The sequence below is a fragment of the Aspergillus novofumigatus genome (genome assembly GCF_002847465.1).
Source record: "Aspergillus novofumigatus IBT 16806 chromosome Unknown P174scaffold_4, whole genome shotgun sequence".
NCBI lineage: Eukaryota > Fungi > Ascomycota > Eurotiomycetes > Eurotiales > Aspergillaceae > Aspergillus > Aspergillus novofumigatus.
The window spans coordinates 1,874,375-1,893,244 of NW_020194277.1; the positions used below are offsets into that span (position 1 = coordinate 1,874,375).

The 18,870-nt window shown below is 51.8% G+C and overlaps 8 protein-coding genes across 8 annotated transcripts; 5 read left to right on the forward strand and 3 right to left on the reverse strand.

The window, feature by feature from the left end:
- Positions 1 to 1,542: 1,542 nt before the first annotated feature.
- P174DRAFT_441421 (putative GABA permease) lies at positions 1,543 to 3,721 on the forward strand. Its single transcript, XM_024827304.1, has 3 exons — positions 1,543 to 1,981; positions 2,057 to 2,617; positions 2,666 to 3,721. The coding sequence occupies exons 1-3, from the start codon at positions 1,878 to 1,880 to the stop codon at positions 3,585 to 3,587; spliced, it is 1,587 nt and encodes a 528-aa protein (XP_024682732.1). The 5' UTR covers positions 1,543 to 1,877; the 3' UTR covers positions 3,588 to 3,721.
- Positions 3,722 to 3,934: 213 nt separating this feature from the next.
- On the forward strand, positions 3,935 to 6,027 carry P174DRAFT_441422 (acyl-CoA-binding domain-containing protein). Its single transcript, XM_024827305.1, has 5 exons — positions 3,935 to 4,366; positions 4,448 to 4,561; positions 4,637 to 4,709; positions 4,772 to 4,973; positions 5,006 to 6,027. Exons 1-5 carry the CDS (start codon positions 4,351 to 4,353, stop codon positions 5,741 to 5,743), a joined length of 1,143 nt encoding a protein of 380 aa, XP_024682733.1. The 5' UTR covers positions 3,935 to 4,350; the 3' UTR covers positions 5,744 to 6,027.
- A 165-nt stretch (positions 6,028 to 6,192) lies between these two features.
- On the reverse strand, positions 6,193 to 6,925 carry P174DRAFT_460241 (coiled-coil-helix-coiled-coil-helix domain-containing protein; the record flags this gene model as incomplete). Its single annotated transcript, XM_024829862.1, has 4 exons — positions 6,193 to 6,290; positions 6,385 to 6,500; positions 6,592 to 6,819; positions 6,906 to 6,925. The coding sequence occupies 4 exons, from the start codon at positions 6,923 to 6,925 to the stop codon at positions 6,193 to 6,195; spliced, it is 462 nt and encodes a 153-aa protein (XP_024682734.1).
- A 431-nt stretch (positions 6,926 to 7,356) lies between these two features.
- P174DRAFT_441424 (putative nucleoporin) lies at positions 7,357 to 9,350 on the forward strand. Its single transcript, XM_024827306.1, has 3 exons — positions 7,357 to 8,306; positions 8,363 to 9,015; positions 9,084 to 9,350. Exons 1-3 carry the CDS (start codon positions 7,616 to 7,618, stop codon positions 9,189 to 9,191), a joined length of 1,452 nt encoding a protein of 483 aa, XP_024682735.1. The 5' UTR covers positions 7,357 to 7,615; the 3' UTR covers positions 9,192 to 9,350.
- A 183-nt stretch (positions 9,351 to 9,533) lies between these two features.
- Positions 9,534 to 9,951, reverse strand: P174DRAFT_420699 (uncharacterized protein; the record flags this gene model as incomplete). The annotated part of the gene is made up of 4 exons (XM_024824887.1): positions 9,534 to 9,571; positions 9,635 to 9,701; positions 9,816 to 9,847; positions 9,939 to 9,951. 4 exons carry the CDS (start codon positions 9,949 to 9,951, stop codon positions 9,534 to 9,536), a joined length of 150 nt encoding a protein of 49 aa, XP_024682736.1.
- Positions 9,952 to 10,378: 427 nt separating this feature from the next.
- Positions 10,379 to 11,922, forward strand: P174DRAFT_460243 (transcription factor SPN1; the record flags this gene model as incomplete). Its single annotated transcript, XM_024829863.1, has 4 exons — positions 10,379 to 10,928; positions 10,994 to 11,076; positions 11,136 to 11,614; positions 11,676 to 11,922. The coding sequence occupies 4 exons, from the start codon at positions 10,379 to 10,381 to the stop codon at positions 11,920 to 11,922; spliced, it is 1,359 nt and encodes a 452-aa protein (XP_024682737.1).
- A 590-nt stretch (positions 11,923 to 12,512) lies between these two features.
- P174DRAFT_441426 (HIG1 domain-containing protein) lies at positions 12,513 to 13,908 on the forward strand. Its single transcript, XM_024827307.1, has 2 exons — positions 12,513 to 12,636; positions 12,722 to 13,908. The coding sequence occupies exons 1-2, from the start codon at positions 12,596 to 12,598 to the stop codon at positions 13,467 to 13,469; spliced, it is 789 nt and encodes a 262-aa protein (XP_024682738.1). The 5' UTR covers positions 12,513 to 12,595; the 3' UTR covers positions 13,470 to 13,908.
- A 10-nt stretch (positions 13,909 to 13,918) lies between these two features.
- On the reverse strand, positions 13,919 to 16,067 carry P174DRAFT_370608 (putative MFS peptide transporter; the record flags this gene model as incomplete). The annotated part of the gene is made up of 7 exons (XM_024822340.1): positions 13,919 to 14,172; positions 14,227 to 14,652; positions 14,707 to 14,861; positions 14,917 to 15,288; positions 15,349 to 15,571; positions 15,629 to 15,742; positions 15,800 to 16,067. The coding sequence occupies 7 exons, from the start codon at positions 16,065 to 16,067 to the stop codon at positions 13,919 to 13,921; spliced, it is 1,812 nt and encodes a 603-aa protein (XP_024682739.1).
- Between the last annotated feature and the right edge of the window lie 2,803 nt (positions 16,068 to 18,870).

Here is an 18,870-nt window from a genome sequence, read left to right on the forward strand (position 1 = left end):
CCCTTCCTATCTTCTCCTTTACTGGCGCTCATCCTTGCTGGACCCCGACCATTTTATCAAGTCAGCATGACTTTGATTCTTCTCCGCAGGAGAGAAGGTTAGGTGATCTCAGCCGTCAGCGGATGTGGCAGCCGTCACCGATATGTGTGACAGTCGACATGATGTATTTTGAATGATAGCTGTGAATGAACAAGCTAGTGTAGCACTTTGCCTTTTGTACTCTTCACAAACTTAAACAGTAAGGGCCTGAGGTGCAGTCAAGCAATGACTAGCCGTCCACCCTACATGGGAGAGAAGCGCTCCATCGTACGACGATCGCCAACTTACGACTTATAGTTAGCTTTGGTAATAGCTTGATGGCTTTACCTAGGTAGGATTTTCTTTCCTTGAGGTCAGTTGAACTGATATACCTCATATGTCTTCAAGTACTCTATAAATCATGTGTCCAACACTAGTGCAACTATTTGAGGCCATTATTTACGGCATTGCGTTCTAACCACCCACATGCTCGATTACAGGACGCAAGCCGGCCTGCTTATGAACATACCCTCAACAAGCAAGGTTAGATTCTGAGTTGAGGTAACGGCTCTAACCACCCACCCTGCATCCGAAAGAAGCGCCAGCATGGATCCATGACACGTTGATCGCGCCCGATAAGCATCTCATACAGACGGAGTCATGCCTAAAAGTAGCACGCTCCACCACAGAAGATAATCTGGGGTATTTGGTGTGACTGGGGGTTGGATGGATATCCGAGCGAGCCGATGATCCAGACTGGGGACCGCTCAGGTCAGACCCAGATAAGTGCCATGGGATAGCTGGGGAAAGGTCCAGGTCCCACAACCATCGGTGCCATCCATGATTTTCATGACAGTGGCACGGTCTCTGTTCTAGAGCTTGGGGCTTGGATTTTGGATTTGAGCTGTTGGTTGGATCTCCCCCGCAAAATAAGCGACGTACAAGCCTAGAAAGCTGTGGATGGTCCAAGTTGGGTGCTCTTAGGACGGTACCGAATAGTTCCTAGGGTGGAGGAAAGTCTGTTAGTCATGGATTGATTGTTTAATATATTGCACAACTATTCCACTACGCTAGACAACTTTCTAGTAGTCGAGCGGTTTAATGGTTCAAGTATTGTATGAACATGATCATTGTGTAGCTAGGAATTGAGAGCATGACTGAGTGGTGCATTTTTCTGTAGAATGAAGATAGCAGAATCATATCGGCATCATAGATAAGCCCAGTAATATCACTCAAAACTACTCTGTCCCCAGGCTCTATCAGCGCGCTCCCGTAACACAGCGCGCTTTCGGACCGCCCTTTGGCCTCGTGAGTGGTGAGAGGTTGGCCCGTCAAGAGCCCCGAAACCGGCCGCAATGGGGCTATCTGTCCGCTGCTTATCGGCTTCTCCAGCCTGTGTCAGACTTTGAGCTCCCCTCGGCTCAGTGCCTATCTACGGTAGTATCCACCGTCTCCATCGCTGATATGCGGGGTCAAGTCCATACCTTTCCCGCCAAGTCTTCACGAGACACCGTCCACTGTCTTCGAAGCTAGTAGTAGTGGAATTTGGACCCTCCCTTAGCAGGTCCTCTTGGTTATCTATGAACGGCGGGAGCTTATTCCTGGACTATCTCTCGTGTTCAATCTAGCTGGTCATACTTAGTGGAGATGTTATCTTCTTGTCTTGCCTTCAAATATCCACTCATTCCCCCTTGACCGGATCGTCTCAATCCCGGGACACTCTGTGTTCACATCACCACTACCTTACTGGAATAAATCACTGAATTGATTTGATATCTACAATCTGACCCTTTGACTTGATATACATCGGTATTGATCTCAAAACTTCCCCGCACCATCTTTCAGACGCCACCTCGGCCATGCACGAGGCCACCGTTGATGCCAGCGCCGACGCGGCGCTGGCCAGGATGGGCTACAAGAGCGAATTGCCTCGTAATCTGAGCATGATGAGTATTCTCGGACTGTGCGTGATTCTACATGACCTTCATCCCCCTCCGTGCCTCTGGTGCAGCTGCTGATCGCTCGCGCGTCCAAACAGTTCCTTTGCCATCATGGCCGCTCCCTTCGGTCTCAGTACCACCATGTACATCACACTGACAGACGGTCAATCCGTCACCATTATTTGGGGATGGGTTCTCGTCACCTTGATCTCAATCGCGATCGCCGCGTCGCTGGCCGAAATATGCGCTGTCTACCCGACCGCCGGCGGCGTGTACTACTGGAGCGCCATGCTGTCGACCAAGGAATGGGCCCCGATGATGTCCTTCATTGACGGATGGTTGACGCTCGTGGGAAACTGGACCGTTACCCTCAGCATCACCTTCTCGACCGGACAGCTGATTCTCAGCGCGATTTCGCTGTGGAATGAGGACTTTGTTGCCAATGCGTGGCAGACCATCCTGATGTTCTGGGCGGTGGTGCTCGTCTGTGCGCTCGTCAACATCTTCTTCTCCAAGTACTTGGATTTGATCAACAAAGTGTGTATCTTTTGGACGGCGGCTAGTGTGCTCATCATCTTGATCGTCCTTTTAACGATGGCGGATAATCGGAGGGATGCGGCGTTTGTTTTTGGGCATTACGATGCGTCGGATAGTGGCTGGTGAGTTGTCTCTCAATTTCATCCAGTGCTGAAATGCTGACTCCCTAGGCCTTCTGGATGGGCTTTCTTCGTCGGTTTGCTGCAGGCAGCTTACACCTTGACGGGGTACGGCATGGTCGCTGCCATGTGTGAAGAAGTGCAGAATCCTCATCGGGAGGTCCCCAAGGCCATCGTCCTGTCGGTCATCGCCGCTGGTTTCACCGGTCTCATCTACCTTATCCCCATTCTCTTCGTTCTGCCAACCGTGAAGGACCTCCTCAGCGTGGCCAGCGGCCAACCAATCGGCCTCATCTTCAAGACAGCAACTGGCTCGGCAGGCGGTGGGTTCGGCTTGCTGTTCCTCATCCTCGGTATTGCCATGTTCGCCGGTATTGGCTCCCTGACGGCGGCCAGTCGGTGCACCTACGCATTCGCCCGCGACGGGGCCATCCCCGGATTCCGCATCTGGCGCAAAGTCAACAAGCGCCTGGACGTGCCCGTCTATGCGATCTTGCTCTCTGCAGCGGTCGACTGCCTTTTGGGCTTGATCTACTTCGGCTCGACCGCGGCCTTCAACTCGTTCACCGGTGTCGCTACGATCTGCCTGTCGACTTCGTACGGTCTTCCCATCTTCATTTCCATGATCCGCGGGCGCCAGGACCTCAAGGAGTCTACTTTCTCTCTCGGAGCCTTCGGGTACGCGATCAACGCGGTCACAGTGTGCTGGATTGTCCTGGCCGTGGTCCTCTTCTGCATGCCCGTCTCTTTGCCGGTGACTGCCAGCTCGATGAACTACGCCAGCGTCGTATTCGCGGGATTTGCGGCGATCAGCATTATTTGGTATGTAGTCTATGCGCGCAAGCATTTCACCGGACCGCCTGCGTCGGCCGAAGAAGTAAGGGCGCAGCCTGTGATGACCGGGAAGGCGGTTGTAGATGCCGAGAATGCATATTCGGATGAATCGATGTCCACGAAGAAGGTGGAGCAATGATCTTGTACTAGTTTCTTTTTGTTATGACCTCTTTTTTTTTGCCTGGTGGAGATGAAAGTATCTATCGAGCACCCATATGTTTCTATATGTATCACCACAATAAAGTTGCAAGTCACATAAAGTGAATTGACGAGGCGCAATTGATCATAAATATTTTTATTTGGCTATAAACTTATTGAAATATTTACTAGGAACGCGGACATGTCAAGTGTCCTGTTGACGATGACGGGGAGCTGTTGGTAGTCATTTGTCAATCACAGGTCCCAGCTGTCAGAGACTCCGAGAGCCGCGGTACAACCTGTTCGGGCAAACATCTAAGCAATCAATCACTCCCCACGACACGATTAGCCAACGCATCCACCCCCGTCTTATCATCCGCCAATTGCACAAAAAAAGGGAGAATACAACATCTGATACAAGAACCTCAATCTCCAATTCCGACCATCATACCCCTTCACCTCCTACTCCAACCACCATCCAATTGCTGTTTGTCGGCGCTGAAATCCGGGGAAGCTTGGGGATCTCGTGCGGTCCGCTCCGATCATCCTCACTAATCAATCAACATTCGCCTCCCTTTTTTTGAACTCAACTACCGACCGGTCCCAGCGCCGTCCGAAGCGGAGGACCGTCTTCAAAGCTGGAGCAACCACCGTTGATACTCGCGCGATACCTCCAGGAGAAGCCACCGCCGGTATACGTCGATCGCAAGCTCCCTGTCAGCTCTCATGAAGGACAGGCTCGGTTCGAGGCTTCGGATCTCACCATGTCGGACTCTGTGGGTATGTACCGGACGCAGGAGCGTCTCTTGTGATGATTGGGGTGCATCAGGGTGCTGATGTGTTTGTCCGCTTGCTTGCTAGATCGAGTCTTCGTCCATGCCCTCAATACCGTCAAACGCATCCCGCGGACGGGCACCGCGAGACCGCCTGCCGCGGAGAGACTGAAGCTTTATGGGTTGTACAAACAGAGCATGGGTAGGCGCTTCTTTGACATGGGGGGATTTGGGTTTCCGTGCGGATAGATAGGCTGATTGATGATTGATACCATAGAGGGCGATGTGGAGGGCGTCATGGACCGACCCGTCGGGAACACCGCAGACGTCTACGCGGAGTGCGAGAAATGGTACGCTGGCCCTTCTGCTTTATTATTTCTTGTCATATCCGGCCGATGCTGATCAGGCGCAGGGACGCATGGTACGCCCAGCGCGGGCTCTCCCGCACGGAGGCCAAACGGCGCTACATCTCCACCCTCATCGACACAATGCATCGCTACGCTTCGCAGACCCCCGAGGCGCGCGAGCTCGTCGCGGAGCTCGAGTTCGTCTGGGACCAGATCAAGTCGAATGCCTCGTCCTCGTCGTCGTCGAGCCCCATGCAGAATGTGGGCGTGCCGCCGCTACCCCAGCCGAACTATGCGAGTATCGGGGCCAGTTGGCCCGTCCGATCTACGAGGATATTATTGCTACCGCGCGGGATAATCACAGTCGGGAGCGGAATCCTGGAGATCCCAGATTGCGTGTCCTCAGCCCAGTAAGTCAGCCTGATGGGCTGTATGAGCGGCGCGGGAACAGGGACGTTGCAGATGAGGAGGCACAAGTACCAGAAGAGGAGGATGAAGAGGACGATGAGGAGGAAGAGTATGAGGAGGCTCAGGATACCATTTATGAGGATGATGACGACAACGACAACAACAACAGCAACAACCAAAGCCAGCAGAACAGCCACAGATTCGATGATGATCCCGACGAAGCGCAGTCCCGAGGGCGAACGCGAGGATTGCAACCAGCGACAGCAGCAGGGGACAAGAATCACCGCGTTGTAAGCTCCGGCGAGCGCGACCGCCGATGGCGACGGAGGGTCGAGCAGGCATTGACCAAGATGACCGCCGAGATCGCCGCGGTGCGTGAGCAGATGGAGGCGCGGGCGCTGGCAAGCCGTCGCCGGTCTGCGATCTGGACCTGGCTGAAGTGGATTGTCTGGGTGACTTTGCGGCAGATCATCTTCGATCTAGCAATCTTGGGCATGGTCCTGATCTGGATGCGGATAAAGGGCGACCGACGACTCGAGGAGAAGCTCAAAGTCGGGTGGTCGGAGGTGAAGACTCGCCTGGCCAAACTCAAGTCCCTGCGACGGTTTCCCGGACTAGATATCGCCTGATTGACCGGGACCGTCGCGTACCTTTCTTTTTCTCTAGTACATATTTGTGTTGAATTTCTTATGTCTCCATCACATGGGTTCTCATCCTGTCAGGCGTGCTGATTTTCTCTCCTTCGTTTTGGACCTTTTCCTTCTTGTATCATTGACGGTTGGATATTCTAAACATACAGGACTTCCTTGAGCAGGTGTCGATGGCTTGAAGTACGCATGCATCCGAGGGGTATACTGTATTCTAATGCATACTAGACGCATCCATTATGTAGCATCAACCTGGAGTACTTCAGAACCATAGTCCTGGAAACCGATTATGCTCCGTAGAAACGAGGTGATAAAACAATTGATCATTCCTGATGCTAATATATACACAGACAAGCCTTTCGATCAGAAACACCGAGATTCCACGATAGAAAGCGAACGAGGAGTGGGAATTAGGAAAAGACATAGATACCCTAATATTGAGGACCGGGGAACTGGGCATACAGCTGCTTGGGCCGCAGATGTACAGGAGTCTGGCCCTCGGGGCTCCAGGGATGGTCTTCTTGAGGCCCTGTTCATTGTCAGCACAGCCCGAATACTGTCTGTCGAAGTTGTAGAGGTGGATTGAGCCGAGAATACGGGGCATACCAGCTTCTCAAAAACACAGCTGTTGAGCTCCATCTCGGGCTTCCGGCACTCCCATAGGTTCTGGTTGTTGTTCTCGAGGCATTCCCAGTGAGCGTTGAACTGCTTCAAGCAGTGGGTGTTGATGTCCTTGATCCTGTGCCACGATATGCCTGATTAGCCTCGGACCGACTCCGGCACGACCAGCATAGAATCTGAACGCAAGCATGACTCGAGGAAAAACGTACACACTCGCCGCACAGCGGGTAACCTTCCGACCCTCCTTCAGACACTCCATCTCTCCCCGGCCATTCGCCTCGGCCTTGCACTTCATGAAATCGTCATTGAAGGCCTTGCAGCGGTCGCCGATAAAGTAGGATGCGCTCAGCAGCGGCGCGGACGTTGCTCCAATCTCCTCCACCTTGGGGATGTCGCTGGGCATCGGGGTGGTGTCCACGAGGACATGTTGGTTGAACCTGGGTGCTTGGTTAGTTTCTCGCCGGGGCTTGCGGGGAAGGGCGTGGAGGGTTCAATTGAAGGCAGGATCGGGCGAGAAACATACTGGGGCTCTCTCCGGGACATCTTGACGGGCTGCCTGGCTGGGGGATATGCTCAATTACAGAGAGACGGGCGGGATTTCGTGAATGGAGTGACCGGTTCAGAACGGACGGAGCTGCGAGTTTGGAAGGGTCGGTTTTTGCGTGTCTCTGATTGGATGCTGTGTAGATTATGTAAGGTGATGCCGTTGTCTGCGAGACTTCAGATGCTGCAGTATGGTCTAGGTGCCTAGGTAACCAGGTATCAATGTGTTCCTGATGAAACCAATGGCATCATACACCTACTATTGTCAATAGTTAATAGCATGTAGCTTAATCAATAATCTCATCTGTCAATTGCTCGCATTGACAAAGTGTTGACTATTTCGCATTGTGTCTGGTCAGGTATAAATCACGTGATACAACCGCGAAAAACAAAGCAGCTCCCAGTGAAGTTGACAAGCTCCAGGTGTTGCTGTCTTTATACACACCGACTTCTTTTGCCGGGCCACTTCTCTTTCCTTACAATGTGGTGCTAAGAGAATATCCTTGATTGATTCCTATATTGAACGCAAAGCAGGCCCGGCGATCCCTCGCTTGTCTGAACCTTCTCAACCCACCTCAGTGTAACCGTTGCTGGAGCTTTGAATCGCATAATTTCCGCCCGCCTTCGCGCTCAATCGCGTTATTTAGTGTCTGCACCAGAGCGCAGCGCTTTCATTTAATCCGTTTCGACATGTCTCTCTTCGGAGGGCAAACCCAGTCAGGTGGTGGACTGTTTGGGTCCGCTACCGCAAATAAACCCAGTCCCTTTGGCGGATTCGGTTCGAGTACGACAGGAACACAGCAGAGCACCGGTGGTGGCTTATTTGGATCGCCACAAACCCAACAGAGCTCTACAGGAGGTGGTCTGTTTGGATCCAATGCGACATCGCAGCCGCAGCAACAGCAACAGCAGCAGACTGGTGGCCTTTTTGGGTCCTCGACGACAAACCAGACTCAGTCCCAGACTGGGGGAGGCTTGTTCGGATCTACAACGCAGCAGAAACCCCAGACTGGTGGTCTCTTTGGCGGTGCTTTAGGCCAGACACAACAACAACAACAACAACAACAGCAGCAGCAGCAGACGACGACCGGCGGTGGAGGATTGTTTGGGTCAACACTTGGGCAGCAGAAGCCACAGGGGGCCAGCTTGTTTGGAGGATTGGGACAGCAGCAGCAGCAGCAGCAGCAGCAACAGCCTCAGCAACAAGGAGGAGGGCTATTCGGAGGCCTGGGAGCTACGACACAACAACAGCAACAACCTCAGCAGCAGAGTTTGTTCGGTGGATCCGTCCTTGGAGGTCAACAGCAGACCCAATTGGGACAAACCACAACACAGCAGCCAGGCTCTAGCCTGTGGTCACCCGGCCGCGCTGTTACAGGAGGTTCGTTTCGGTGGTCAAATTGTGCAGACTTGAGCGCCAGGCTAACTTTACCACAGTACATCGAACTGTACCCATGCAAATAGAAATTGTCAAGAACAAATGGGACACCGGTAGTCGCGCGTCGCCGTTCAGAACCTATCTGTACAATCATGTCGGGGATCAGGCTCCGTTCTACCAGCCTACCGCGGAGGACGACGAGACGAAATGGGAAGAGGCTCTACGCGAAAGACCCGGCTCCGGATATGTGCCCGTGTTGGTGAGAGGGTTTTGGGAGCTCGGCAAGCGAGCGCAGCGACAAAAGGATTTCCTCACAATGGCTCAGACCCGCCTCCATGAGATTAACAACTGTCTCACCGACCTGCTGTCTCGCCATGACCTGAAGATATCCGTCAAGATCGCCGACTGTCGTCGGAAACACCTAGTTCTAAGCAAGCGCTGTCTCGCTTTGGCGGCGAAGACTCAAGTGCTCAGGAACAGAGGCTACGCAATGGACGAGGCAGAGGAAGAGCTTAAGAAGAAGCTCGCACAGCTGGAGCGGTCCGTCTTTAATCCCTCGCTCAACGGGCGGGCTGAGGAAATCTGGGCCCGCATGTTGGCTATCCGGGAACACTCGAAACGCTTGCAGGCGGAGATGGAGAAGGCGGGCGCTTCAACGGCTGCTCAGGGTGAAGAAGAGTTGGACGAGAGTACCATGAAGACTGCAAAGAAGGTTTGTCTACTCCTTTGCATAGCACTGCATTTCAAGCGTCCTTATGGTCAATTGCTAATTCATCCTAGATCTTGGACGATTATCACGCACAAATCACACATCTGCAAAAGGAGTTGGAATCGGTCAAAAAGGACTTTGAAGAGGCACAGAAGTCTCAGGGAACGGCGGATCATTGAGATAGATAGGTTAACGTGATCAAGCGAGCAATGTAAAATTTGGCGCATGGCGTTTCATCCTCGATTCTGGCAATGGTTGTATGTCATGGAGTTACCGATTTATATGGAGCTGATATCCTGCATCGATCTCAGTCGGCCCTAATCTACATGATCCTATCCAATGCGGTTGAACAGAAGCTTTACTTTTTTTCGGTTCGATTTTCTTTGTGCCCGGTAAACCCAAAAATACCCATGTACAATAGTAATACATTATGCTTGGAACTCAAGCAAGACTAATCTCCACCATAAGTCATCGTCGTAACGAGTTGAACGAGCTATCCAACGACATGGAGAAACCGCTATTTAGAGGAACTTCTTGACGAAATCGACGGCGAAGGGAGCTGATACATTGACTGGTTAGCTCCTGCGGCACCTTCGGATAGGAGAGATTCATGAGCACTCACAAAGGTAGAGAAGGATACCGCCGGTGATAGCAGCCCGGACGGTCTGGCTGGCCTGAGCCTCAGCAGCCTGTAGAATTGCAGTTAGCATTTATAGGTGCAACAACGTATATGATGAGGTCGTCTCGAGCAATGCGCATTACGGCGTACAAAGGACGTTCGAGGGGATAAGAGGGGAATTTACTCTAAGCTCCTCCTTGGAAAGCTGTTCTTGACCTGGAGATAGAATGTTAGTAAACGGCTTAAAGCTGGGTAGGACTCGAGTTGACAGATGATTTTGAGGTGCAAAGATGTAGTGTTGACTTACCGGGAGCAAACATTTTGATCTGAGTCTTTTCTATATGAAAGGGAGTATACTGAGAGATAGAGTGGTATACTTGTATCCCGGAGTCAGAAGAATCGATATGCCAACTGCAGAGTCGAAATGCGGACGCACGGACCACGTAGCGGAGGCGGAATTTCTGCTGTTGCTGTTTCTGCTGCGACATCTCCCAAGGCCAGCAATACCAGCCTCCGGATCTTTCACTTTCTCTTCTCTCATTTCCATATTCTGTTGCATCTACTCGTTGAGCTTTGTACTTTCGAGTCTACATTCTCGAAGCTGGTTTCTGCCACTGCTCCGTTACTTCGTCCTCACAACCGAAGGCATCGTGATTGAAAGCGGAGCCGCATCGGGCGCTCCGATACCTACTCTGGTATCATCAGATCAACACATTCAGTCTACAATCACCAACGATAACACACAACATGTCCGACAGCCCAGAAATGCAGTCCGCGTCACCGACCGATTTCGTCGCCGACCACGAGCCCCAGACAGACGTGCCCGAGGAACCAGTGAAGGCCCCGACTCCTGGCGGCGACGAGGACCACAACGAGGAAGCACATGAAGAGGGAGCAGCATCAGCAACACCGGCGGCAGAGTCGGTAGCCGACGCTCATGAAGATGATCCGGCCGACAAAGAGGACACAGGGGTCGATTCTGACGAGGAGTCTATTCTTTCTGAAGTAGATGAGGCGCAGTTCGAGGACTTTGATCCTGAAAATGTCGACATCGAAGATCGTCCACAGCTTGCGATCGACGAGGATAACCTCAAGTTAATTGGTCGCCATAAACGCAAGCGGACGGAGGAAGATGGTCAACAGGCGAAGCGGAAGAGGGAAGGGCGCAGAGAGAAGAGGAACCGTCGGAGGGATATGGAAGAAGGTGCGGACGAGGGCGAAGATAAGTCCCGTCGCAGAGATCGAAAGAAGAGAGACGCCACTCCTGAAGATGAGGAGTTGCTGGACCCTGCTACACGTATGTCGTCTTTGGTATCTTGAGGGTGAAAGGGTGAAACAAACACTGACACTATGGACGAATAGGTCGTCGCCGAGCTCTCGATCGTGCTATGGATGAAGCTTTGAAGAAACCCACAAAGAGACGCTTCCGGAAGGCGGATGGCATCGTATGTTTATACTTCTCGAACTTACGAGATCAGGATAGGGTAGCTAACTGAGTACACAGGATCTGGAGCAAATGGCCGATGCTGAAATTGAGGACATGCGCAAGAGAATGACACATGCTGCCCAGATGGACGCCAACAATCGACGCGAAGGCCGTCCCGCCATGCACAAGCTGAAGATGTTGCCGGAGGTGGTGTCGCTCCTTAACCGTAACCAATACGTCAACAGTCTCGTCGATCCTGAAATCAATCTTCTTGAGGCCGTCAAATTCTTCCTTGAACCTCTCGACGACGGATCGCTGCCGGCCTACAACATCCAACGCGACTTGATGACCGCATTGGGCAAACTCCCCATCAACAAGGAGACATTGATCGCTAGTGGAATTGGCAAGGTGATTGTGTTTTATACCAGGAGCAAGCGTCCCGAGCCTGGCATCAAACGTATGGCTGAGCGGCTGCTCGCCGAATGGACTCGCCCCATCTTACAGCGCAGCGACGACTACTCGAAGCGGGTCTACCAGGAGGCTGAATATGATCCCAGGTATGACATCTTCTGTTCTTGTTCATAATTACTGCGGTCCGCATGCTCACAAATACTACAGGAAACTCACCACTCGTACCACATCTGCTCAGGCGAGCGTTGCAGAAGCTCGTTCTCGAGAACTCCTTCCTCCCCGGTTGGCGAACCGTGCCCGTGCCGAGATTACCCATACCAGTTACACTATTGTTCCCCGCCCAACTGTGGTGCAGGAGAGCAAGTTTGCACGTCCATTAGGAGCCAGCGGAGAGGATCGATTCCGGAGAATGCGGGCCCGACAGATCGCTGCGTCGAAGGGGTCGCGACGCTAAATTCGGAAGCAGATCCGTTGGCGTCTCACCTTACTATTTTCTTGTATCTGCTCTGGTCATTTTATTGTTCTCCCAGTACGAGCGTGAGACGGTTGGAACGACGGAATCATCTTTCTCTGACACAATTTCTATTTTTCTGGTCACTGGTTTTTATGTTCGCGAACGGCGCCTTTGGAATGGATTAGTTATTGATTACTTATTCTACTCTATGTGTACTAGACAAGTCCTTGGGTGGTGTCGGGTTCATAGGAAACAATCATGCCATCCGGAGTTGGAGCAAAAGCAGAGCTTTTCATTGGTCCCGTACCCGATTAGCAGATTCTACTCTGGTGTGTCTCGTGCGAGAAGACAAACTACTGTGAGTGTTAATAATCAGCGACCGCCTGGAAGCTTGAAGGCATTCCCGAGCAATCGCCGATCCGGCAGAGAAGCAGATCCCGCCCGCTCGTGGACATTTATTGTACGTCACCCGGCCTATGCTGCTCGGTTCGGTCTTTGTATTCGTTCTGACCTCATTTTGCCCTCATCCGAATTTTTCCCTGGTCTATATTATCTTCTCTCAATCCATTCTCACCTCAATCCTGCAATTGATACATAGAATCATCATTAACTTCACTTTCTGCCCCCGTCCATACATACCTACCATACACACTAAAATTCTAATACCGTCACCATGAAGATCCTTAGCAAGGAAGAAGAAGACGCTCACTACAGGTACGTACACGCAATATTCTTCTAGGCGATCGCCTACTCAAAACTATCAGACCGAATTGAACGGTTTACTAACTTGATTTATCAGAGAGGTCCTAAAGGGCGGCACCCTCGGCGGCGTAGTCGGTCTCGTCGGCGGAGTCGCAGGCGTGATGGCCGCCTCACGACGCTACGCCACCATCCGCAACCTCACCCTCCCCATGAAGTCCTTCCTGGTAACCTCCTCGGGAACCTTCTTCGGCATCATCGCCGCCGACCACGCCTCGCGCTCCTTCGAAGCCTCCCGCAACGTCGAACGCCAATGGTACGAGTCCCGCGAGGAGCGCCTCCGCCAGGAGGAGCTGGCGGGCATGAGCTTCGTCGACCGCATGACGGCCTTTGCGCGCCGCGAGAAGTACAAGATCGTCGGCGCCACGTGGGTCGCCAGCATGATCGGCTCGTTTGCCATGGTCAGCCGCAACCCGTACCTGACCGGTTCGCAGAAGATCGTGCAGGCGCGTGTGTATGCGCAGGGTCTGACGCTCGCTGTGCTGGTTGCGTCGGCGGCGTTTGAGATCTCGGATCAGAGGAAGGGTAGGGGGTTGCTGGATGCTGCGAAGAAGGGGAAGAAGACCGCCGGGGAGAAGGAGGCGGCGCCGACTCCGACGGCGGCTGCGGTGCATGATCCGCAGAGCGGCGATCTGTGGAAGGATATGGTTGCTGCTGAGGAGGAGCGGTTGAAGCAGAAGCATCAGTCGCTGTATGAGAAGCCTCATGAGCATCAACATGACGTGAGTGCGCAGGCTGCGCCGGCGCCGACGGAAGAGAAGAAGGAGGAGAAGGAGGAAAAGAAGTGAATTGTCTCTTCGTGGATTTCTGTTTGGTGGAGCTACTTGAAGCGTGGGGCCCTGGTCTTTCTTTAACTCATTAGACTTCCTGTCCTGCTTTGTTCTCTTCTTTGCATCTTGTGTGGGGGATATGGCGTCTAGATTTTTTCAAAACTTTCCATGTTTGATACATGGTCGTGTATAATGGTGATGTACAGCATATGTTCAATCAATCTCATCTCTTTCAGTCTTTTCTTTTTCATTTTCCATCCATGTTCGGGCTACGAATGATGTCCATCTCAACATGACAGTGTACTATGCAATCGAGTGTTCGACATAAAGATCATTACATTTCAATTATTTCGCATGTCCTGCATACCTAGTAGATGTACATACCAAGTTTGGTAGTACAATAGAAAAAGCCCCAGCTCCACGCTAGCATTCCTCCCTTCACTCAAACTCCGTAAGTCAAGTAGCGTCTACGCCTCCGGGTCAATCTTCTCATTTCGAGCACCGGGATTGGGACCCAGGTACGCCGAAGCCTCGAGATTGTTGAGTCGATCCTCCTCCTTGTCCAGCGAATAGTGGGTCAGGTAGAAGAGGTTACCAGCAACGAACGCCAGAACGGCCACGAATCCATAGTTCCAGATCAGCAGCGGGTCGGTTGACAAGGCAGTAAGTCCTTGCTGGATAGCAGACGAGATCGCGTTCATAAAGAGGAAAATCGATTGGACTGTAACAACAGATTAGTGATGGAGCTGGTCACTGACCCTGAGCGACGACGTACCTAAACTCTTCATGTTCTTGGGAGCCTTCGTGAATGCATACTCATAACCTGTGATGGAGGTAAAGATTTCCGAGAAAGCGATCAGGACATACGGCAGAGTCTGAACCCACACGTTGATTGGTGCCGGTTTGTCACAGTCGCTGGGGTGGTCGCCACATGGGCTCATCTTGTAGATGTAGTATTGCGTGACGGCAGCCGCTATCATGGACATGGAGGCAAGGAAGTAGCCAACATAGATCTTCTTGAGTGGGGTGAAGTTGAATCCCATCCTGCGGATGCCGGGGTAGATGAACTGATCCATGATGGGAATGAAGATGATCAATGCAAGAGGGTCCAGGTTATTGATCAAGTCGTTAGGAACACCGTTCAGCTCCATCGTGGCTGCCTGCGAGGTCAGATTGTTGGTCATCTGCCCATAAGCCAACCCTATATATCTCGGTTAAGTCCTGTTCACGACGTTTGTAATGTGGAGATGCATACAGTAGACAGGATACCAGAGGAAAACAGCACACGCTTTGACAGCTCTGCGTACTTCATCGACCCACTGGTCATCAAAGGTCATCCACTCTGGTTTATTTTGAACCCTGCTGGGCTTCACTCTCTCCCAGAAGTCGGGAGACTGGCAATTCCGCACGCTACGAAGGAACTGTCAGTACGAAGAGAGATCGACATGAAGTGAGGACCACTAACAATCTCACGGGATTCCATGACCAGCGGCCCTTTAGAGCAAAAGCCCAGAGCTTGAATGCTTTCACGGAGACCGAGCCGGTAGCGGGTGTGACCTCGTACTTGTTGCGGCATGCAAAGATCACAAGAGGGCAGAACGCAAACATGATGGTTGGGAGAAGGAATGCAAGCCAGAATCCCACGTATTTCTCGGCATACACCATGGCGATTGAGCCGACCAAGGCGCCGACGTTGATCATGAAGTAGAAGTACAGGAAAATTCGAGTGACCGTTTGAGCAGGGTCCACAATGACACGCTCGCCTGTCTTGGGCATCACCTTGATGAAGGACCTTGTTTCCTTGTGCTGTTCAGCAATCAGAGGCGCAATGTTTGACCTGTTGCATGTGTGTTAGCGCATTCTCTCACATCTACATCAAGGAGACGGGTATCTGTACTTGAAACCTCCGACACCAACTCCAAAGATGACCAGACCGACGGCGAAGCATCCCAGAGCGCCATGTGGATGCGCGATAACGGATGGCAAGGCGGATATAATCAGGATGATGTGTCCAACCATCGCGAAGGCGATTGAAACCTGAATGGTCTTTAGCCGTCCCCAGAACTCGTCGGCGATGTAAGCACCCAGAATAGGCATCAAGTAACACCAGAATGTATTGACTATGGCAAGTGTCAGGCATAGACAGATGGTAAACGCTTTAGAGGCAAAATACTCACAAGTTGTCAGACCAGTAGACGCTCTTTGACCCATGCCTAGGGCACCAGACTGTCCACTGTGACCAGCTCCAGTGCTCGAACCATCGGGGAGAGGCTGCTGAATGAAGTTGACGACTGCGATAAGGTGAGCTTTCTCCATTAGGTAGAGTCTGAGAAGGGCTCAATACTGACAGACAGCAGTGGTTCCATAGTAGGAGAAACGCTCGCAGAGTTCGACAAAGGCGATCGTGTACGCAGTCCAATGAACCTTGCCAGCGACGCGACGAAGAGTGTGTTCTTCCTCTTCAGTCGGAATTTCACGGCCTTGATCATCAAGTCTACGAGCTGTAGCAACCACCGTAGTCTCGTGTTCTTTGACTGGCGCGAGGTCCAGAGACTGCTTGGGGACGTGAGCCTGAGCCACGACCACCAAGTCGGCCGCGTCAACAGGATCGCTCATGACTGCAAGTGGATGATACAAGGCTCAAAGACTGTAGAGAGGAGGATGGAAGAAGACAGAGGGAACGGAAAGGAAAGGAAAGGGGGAAGGGTTCGCACGTGGAAGAGAAAGAAAGCCAACACGCGCAGGGAGAGTGAAGCATAAATAAGAGCAAGGTATGAAGAGCAGAAACAAGCGTGGAGGGAGGGGAAGAGAAGAAAAAGAAGGGTGGGAACAACAACAATATCGCACCAGTCCAGGTGTCTATCGCTGGTCCAGTACTCTATCGTCTTTCACTGTCTTGATGTCGCTCGCCAGCTATCCACTTCGACCGCTTGAACTCAGCACTAATGGGCCCGTTCTTCTCCTCTTGACTAAGCTCATCGCACATTAACTAACTATTCCATTCAACTCCCTGCCCAATAGAAGAGTCCTCGAAGGGCGGACATTTCCAGACCGACCTCGACTCTCCAGGTAGACTCGGAGATATCGTGCAGGCTGGGATTGCGACTGGCTACTTCGTATCACAAAGTTTGTGAGACTACGAATTGATATCCGCCCCCTGCTGCTCATGTGGATGAGTTTCTAGCGCCAATCTAGATGAGTGCAGTCTAAAAGTGATCCTTGAAACTCATGGCAGTGGTGGCACATGTTTTGTAAGTTATTGGCCCCTCGTGGTCTTCTGTCCGCACTTCCAACACGAAAGAGGCTGACTATTGGATACGCATCGCGACCCTGGACGACCCCACGAAACTCAATTGGATTGCGAGGACAGGTAAAATGAATATTGAGTGATAAGAAGGGTCATCGTTCCTTGTTAGTCCCTCCAACCAATCACTGCATTGACGCAGACCGCGAATAGGTGGAGTCACAGAATGGCAAACGCCATTACCCTTGGCATCCGGCAAGAGTACCAAGCTTAGCCTTGGACTCGGACGTCCAGGTGATAAACTTCCTCGTTGAGGCTGGTACGTCTTCGTCGCAGACAAAGGGGGAAACATGCAAAGGTACAGTGGCTAATTCTTTCCCCGCACAAGCCCTCAGTTTTCGCCGATCTGACCTCGACACTCGACACAGGGACATTACTCGTTCCCATCGCTCGTACACAGTATATTACCCTCCAAATCCCAGTTCGGCGATTTGCTCCGCGCCGCATGTCTTTCGATATAGGCTGGGAAGAGCTGAGTGATTGCATGAAGATCCAGGCGGATGCGGAATAGCGAAGCTCTCCTGAGACTTTTCCATCTACACGTCGAAAGGAATGCGATACTGTGGCACCTCCTCCAGGGGTCATTAGGCCAGCGAACATGTCGTAACACGTTGTTTTGGTGAGGTTACATCGTAGTCAAACCTTCAAGATAATGGCCTGTTCAGGTCTTTCTGACTGGTCCGCTTATAAACGGGGCCATCTGTACCACCAAGGACAAGTGAACGCGGCTGAATGATACATTCAATGTTAATAACGGGGTTGCAAATGGCAACCAATACAGAGTTTGACACGAAATCCGAAGTTGGCAGCTTGACGCAAATCACGCGATATCACACCACAGTTCGCACTGATAACGCTAAGTAAAAGCGGCCAATAATAAGGTTTGCCGGCTTCAGGAGGCCCAGGCGGAGCTACGTCGGTAGCAACGCGAAGCCTTTTCCAAGCCATCTGGCCGTCTCGGCAGTGGAGCTTGCGCTTGTCCACCTCCAGCAGAGAGATTCCTTGTCTTCCTGACTGTCCTCGCAACCTCGGACAAGCCCGACGCCACGAGACTATGCAATATGCTTGTGGGAATGTGGGTCTTATCTCCCCACTCCTACATAGAATAAGACCGTCCTTGCCCACATTATTCCTATCTTTCCAAAGAGCGGTTGCGATAACAAGAGCCACGTGCAGTCGGACAGACCTCATGTGCGACTGTTAGGTACTGATGTGGCAGATGATATCACAACGAGGAAGATTAAACAACCGAGTAGAATGGTATAAAGAGACAGCGTGTGCTGATGCGGAGGCAAACTGTCCATGATAAGCAATAATATATTACCGAATCGGCCACAGGCGGGCACCATCTTCCTCGTGAGATAACGTCCACGGCCATCGTTGGCTCAAAGATAGGTGCAAGCTTGAACATGGACTTGCGAGTGATGCTATATCTATTGATCTGCCATATTGTTGTACAACTTGTACTACCGGGAAGAATAGTGGCTAAGTAGATCCAGGCTTTTCTGGGTTTTAGCAACCTCTCAGGTATAGCTTTCTCAGATGCGGATTTTTGGGAGACTGGTTCATGTTATGAATGGACAAGCGATCCAGGGGCATCCATACCCCCGAGCATCGACTGCTGCTCCTTGTCTTCCCATGCATCTGGCTGTTGTAGCACTGATACTTTATGACACTGCGGACGACGTTACCACTTGGGGAGGCCCTTCAAGGGATGCATTCGCTTCCAGGTCACATCACCTTACTGGCATTGTTCATGTCATCCTTTACAGGAACTGCGATCTCAAACATAGCACGTATTCGCGACACTATACTACTACTGTAATCGCTAGTGGAGCCGTAGACTCACCGGAAGTAGAGATCTTATTAACGGAACATAGGTGTATTATCATCAGAGCACACGCTGCATTTAGCTAATTCGAGCAATGATATACGCTGCAGAGTGGTTACTCAATTCGACACTTCAAACTCCAGCAGCTTGTTTATAAAGTCACGAGACTCTGATTTCCTCGATGCCTGCCTACTCCGTACATCCTACAACCCCATCGCAAACACAACCCAACCATGCTCCATATCGCTCCCTACTTGATGGTTTCATTATGGAAAACGGAGCTT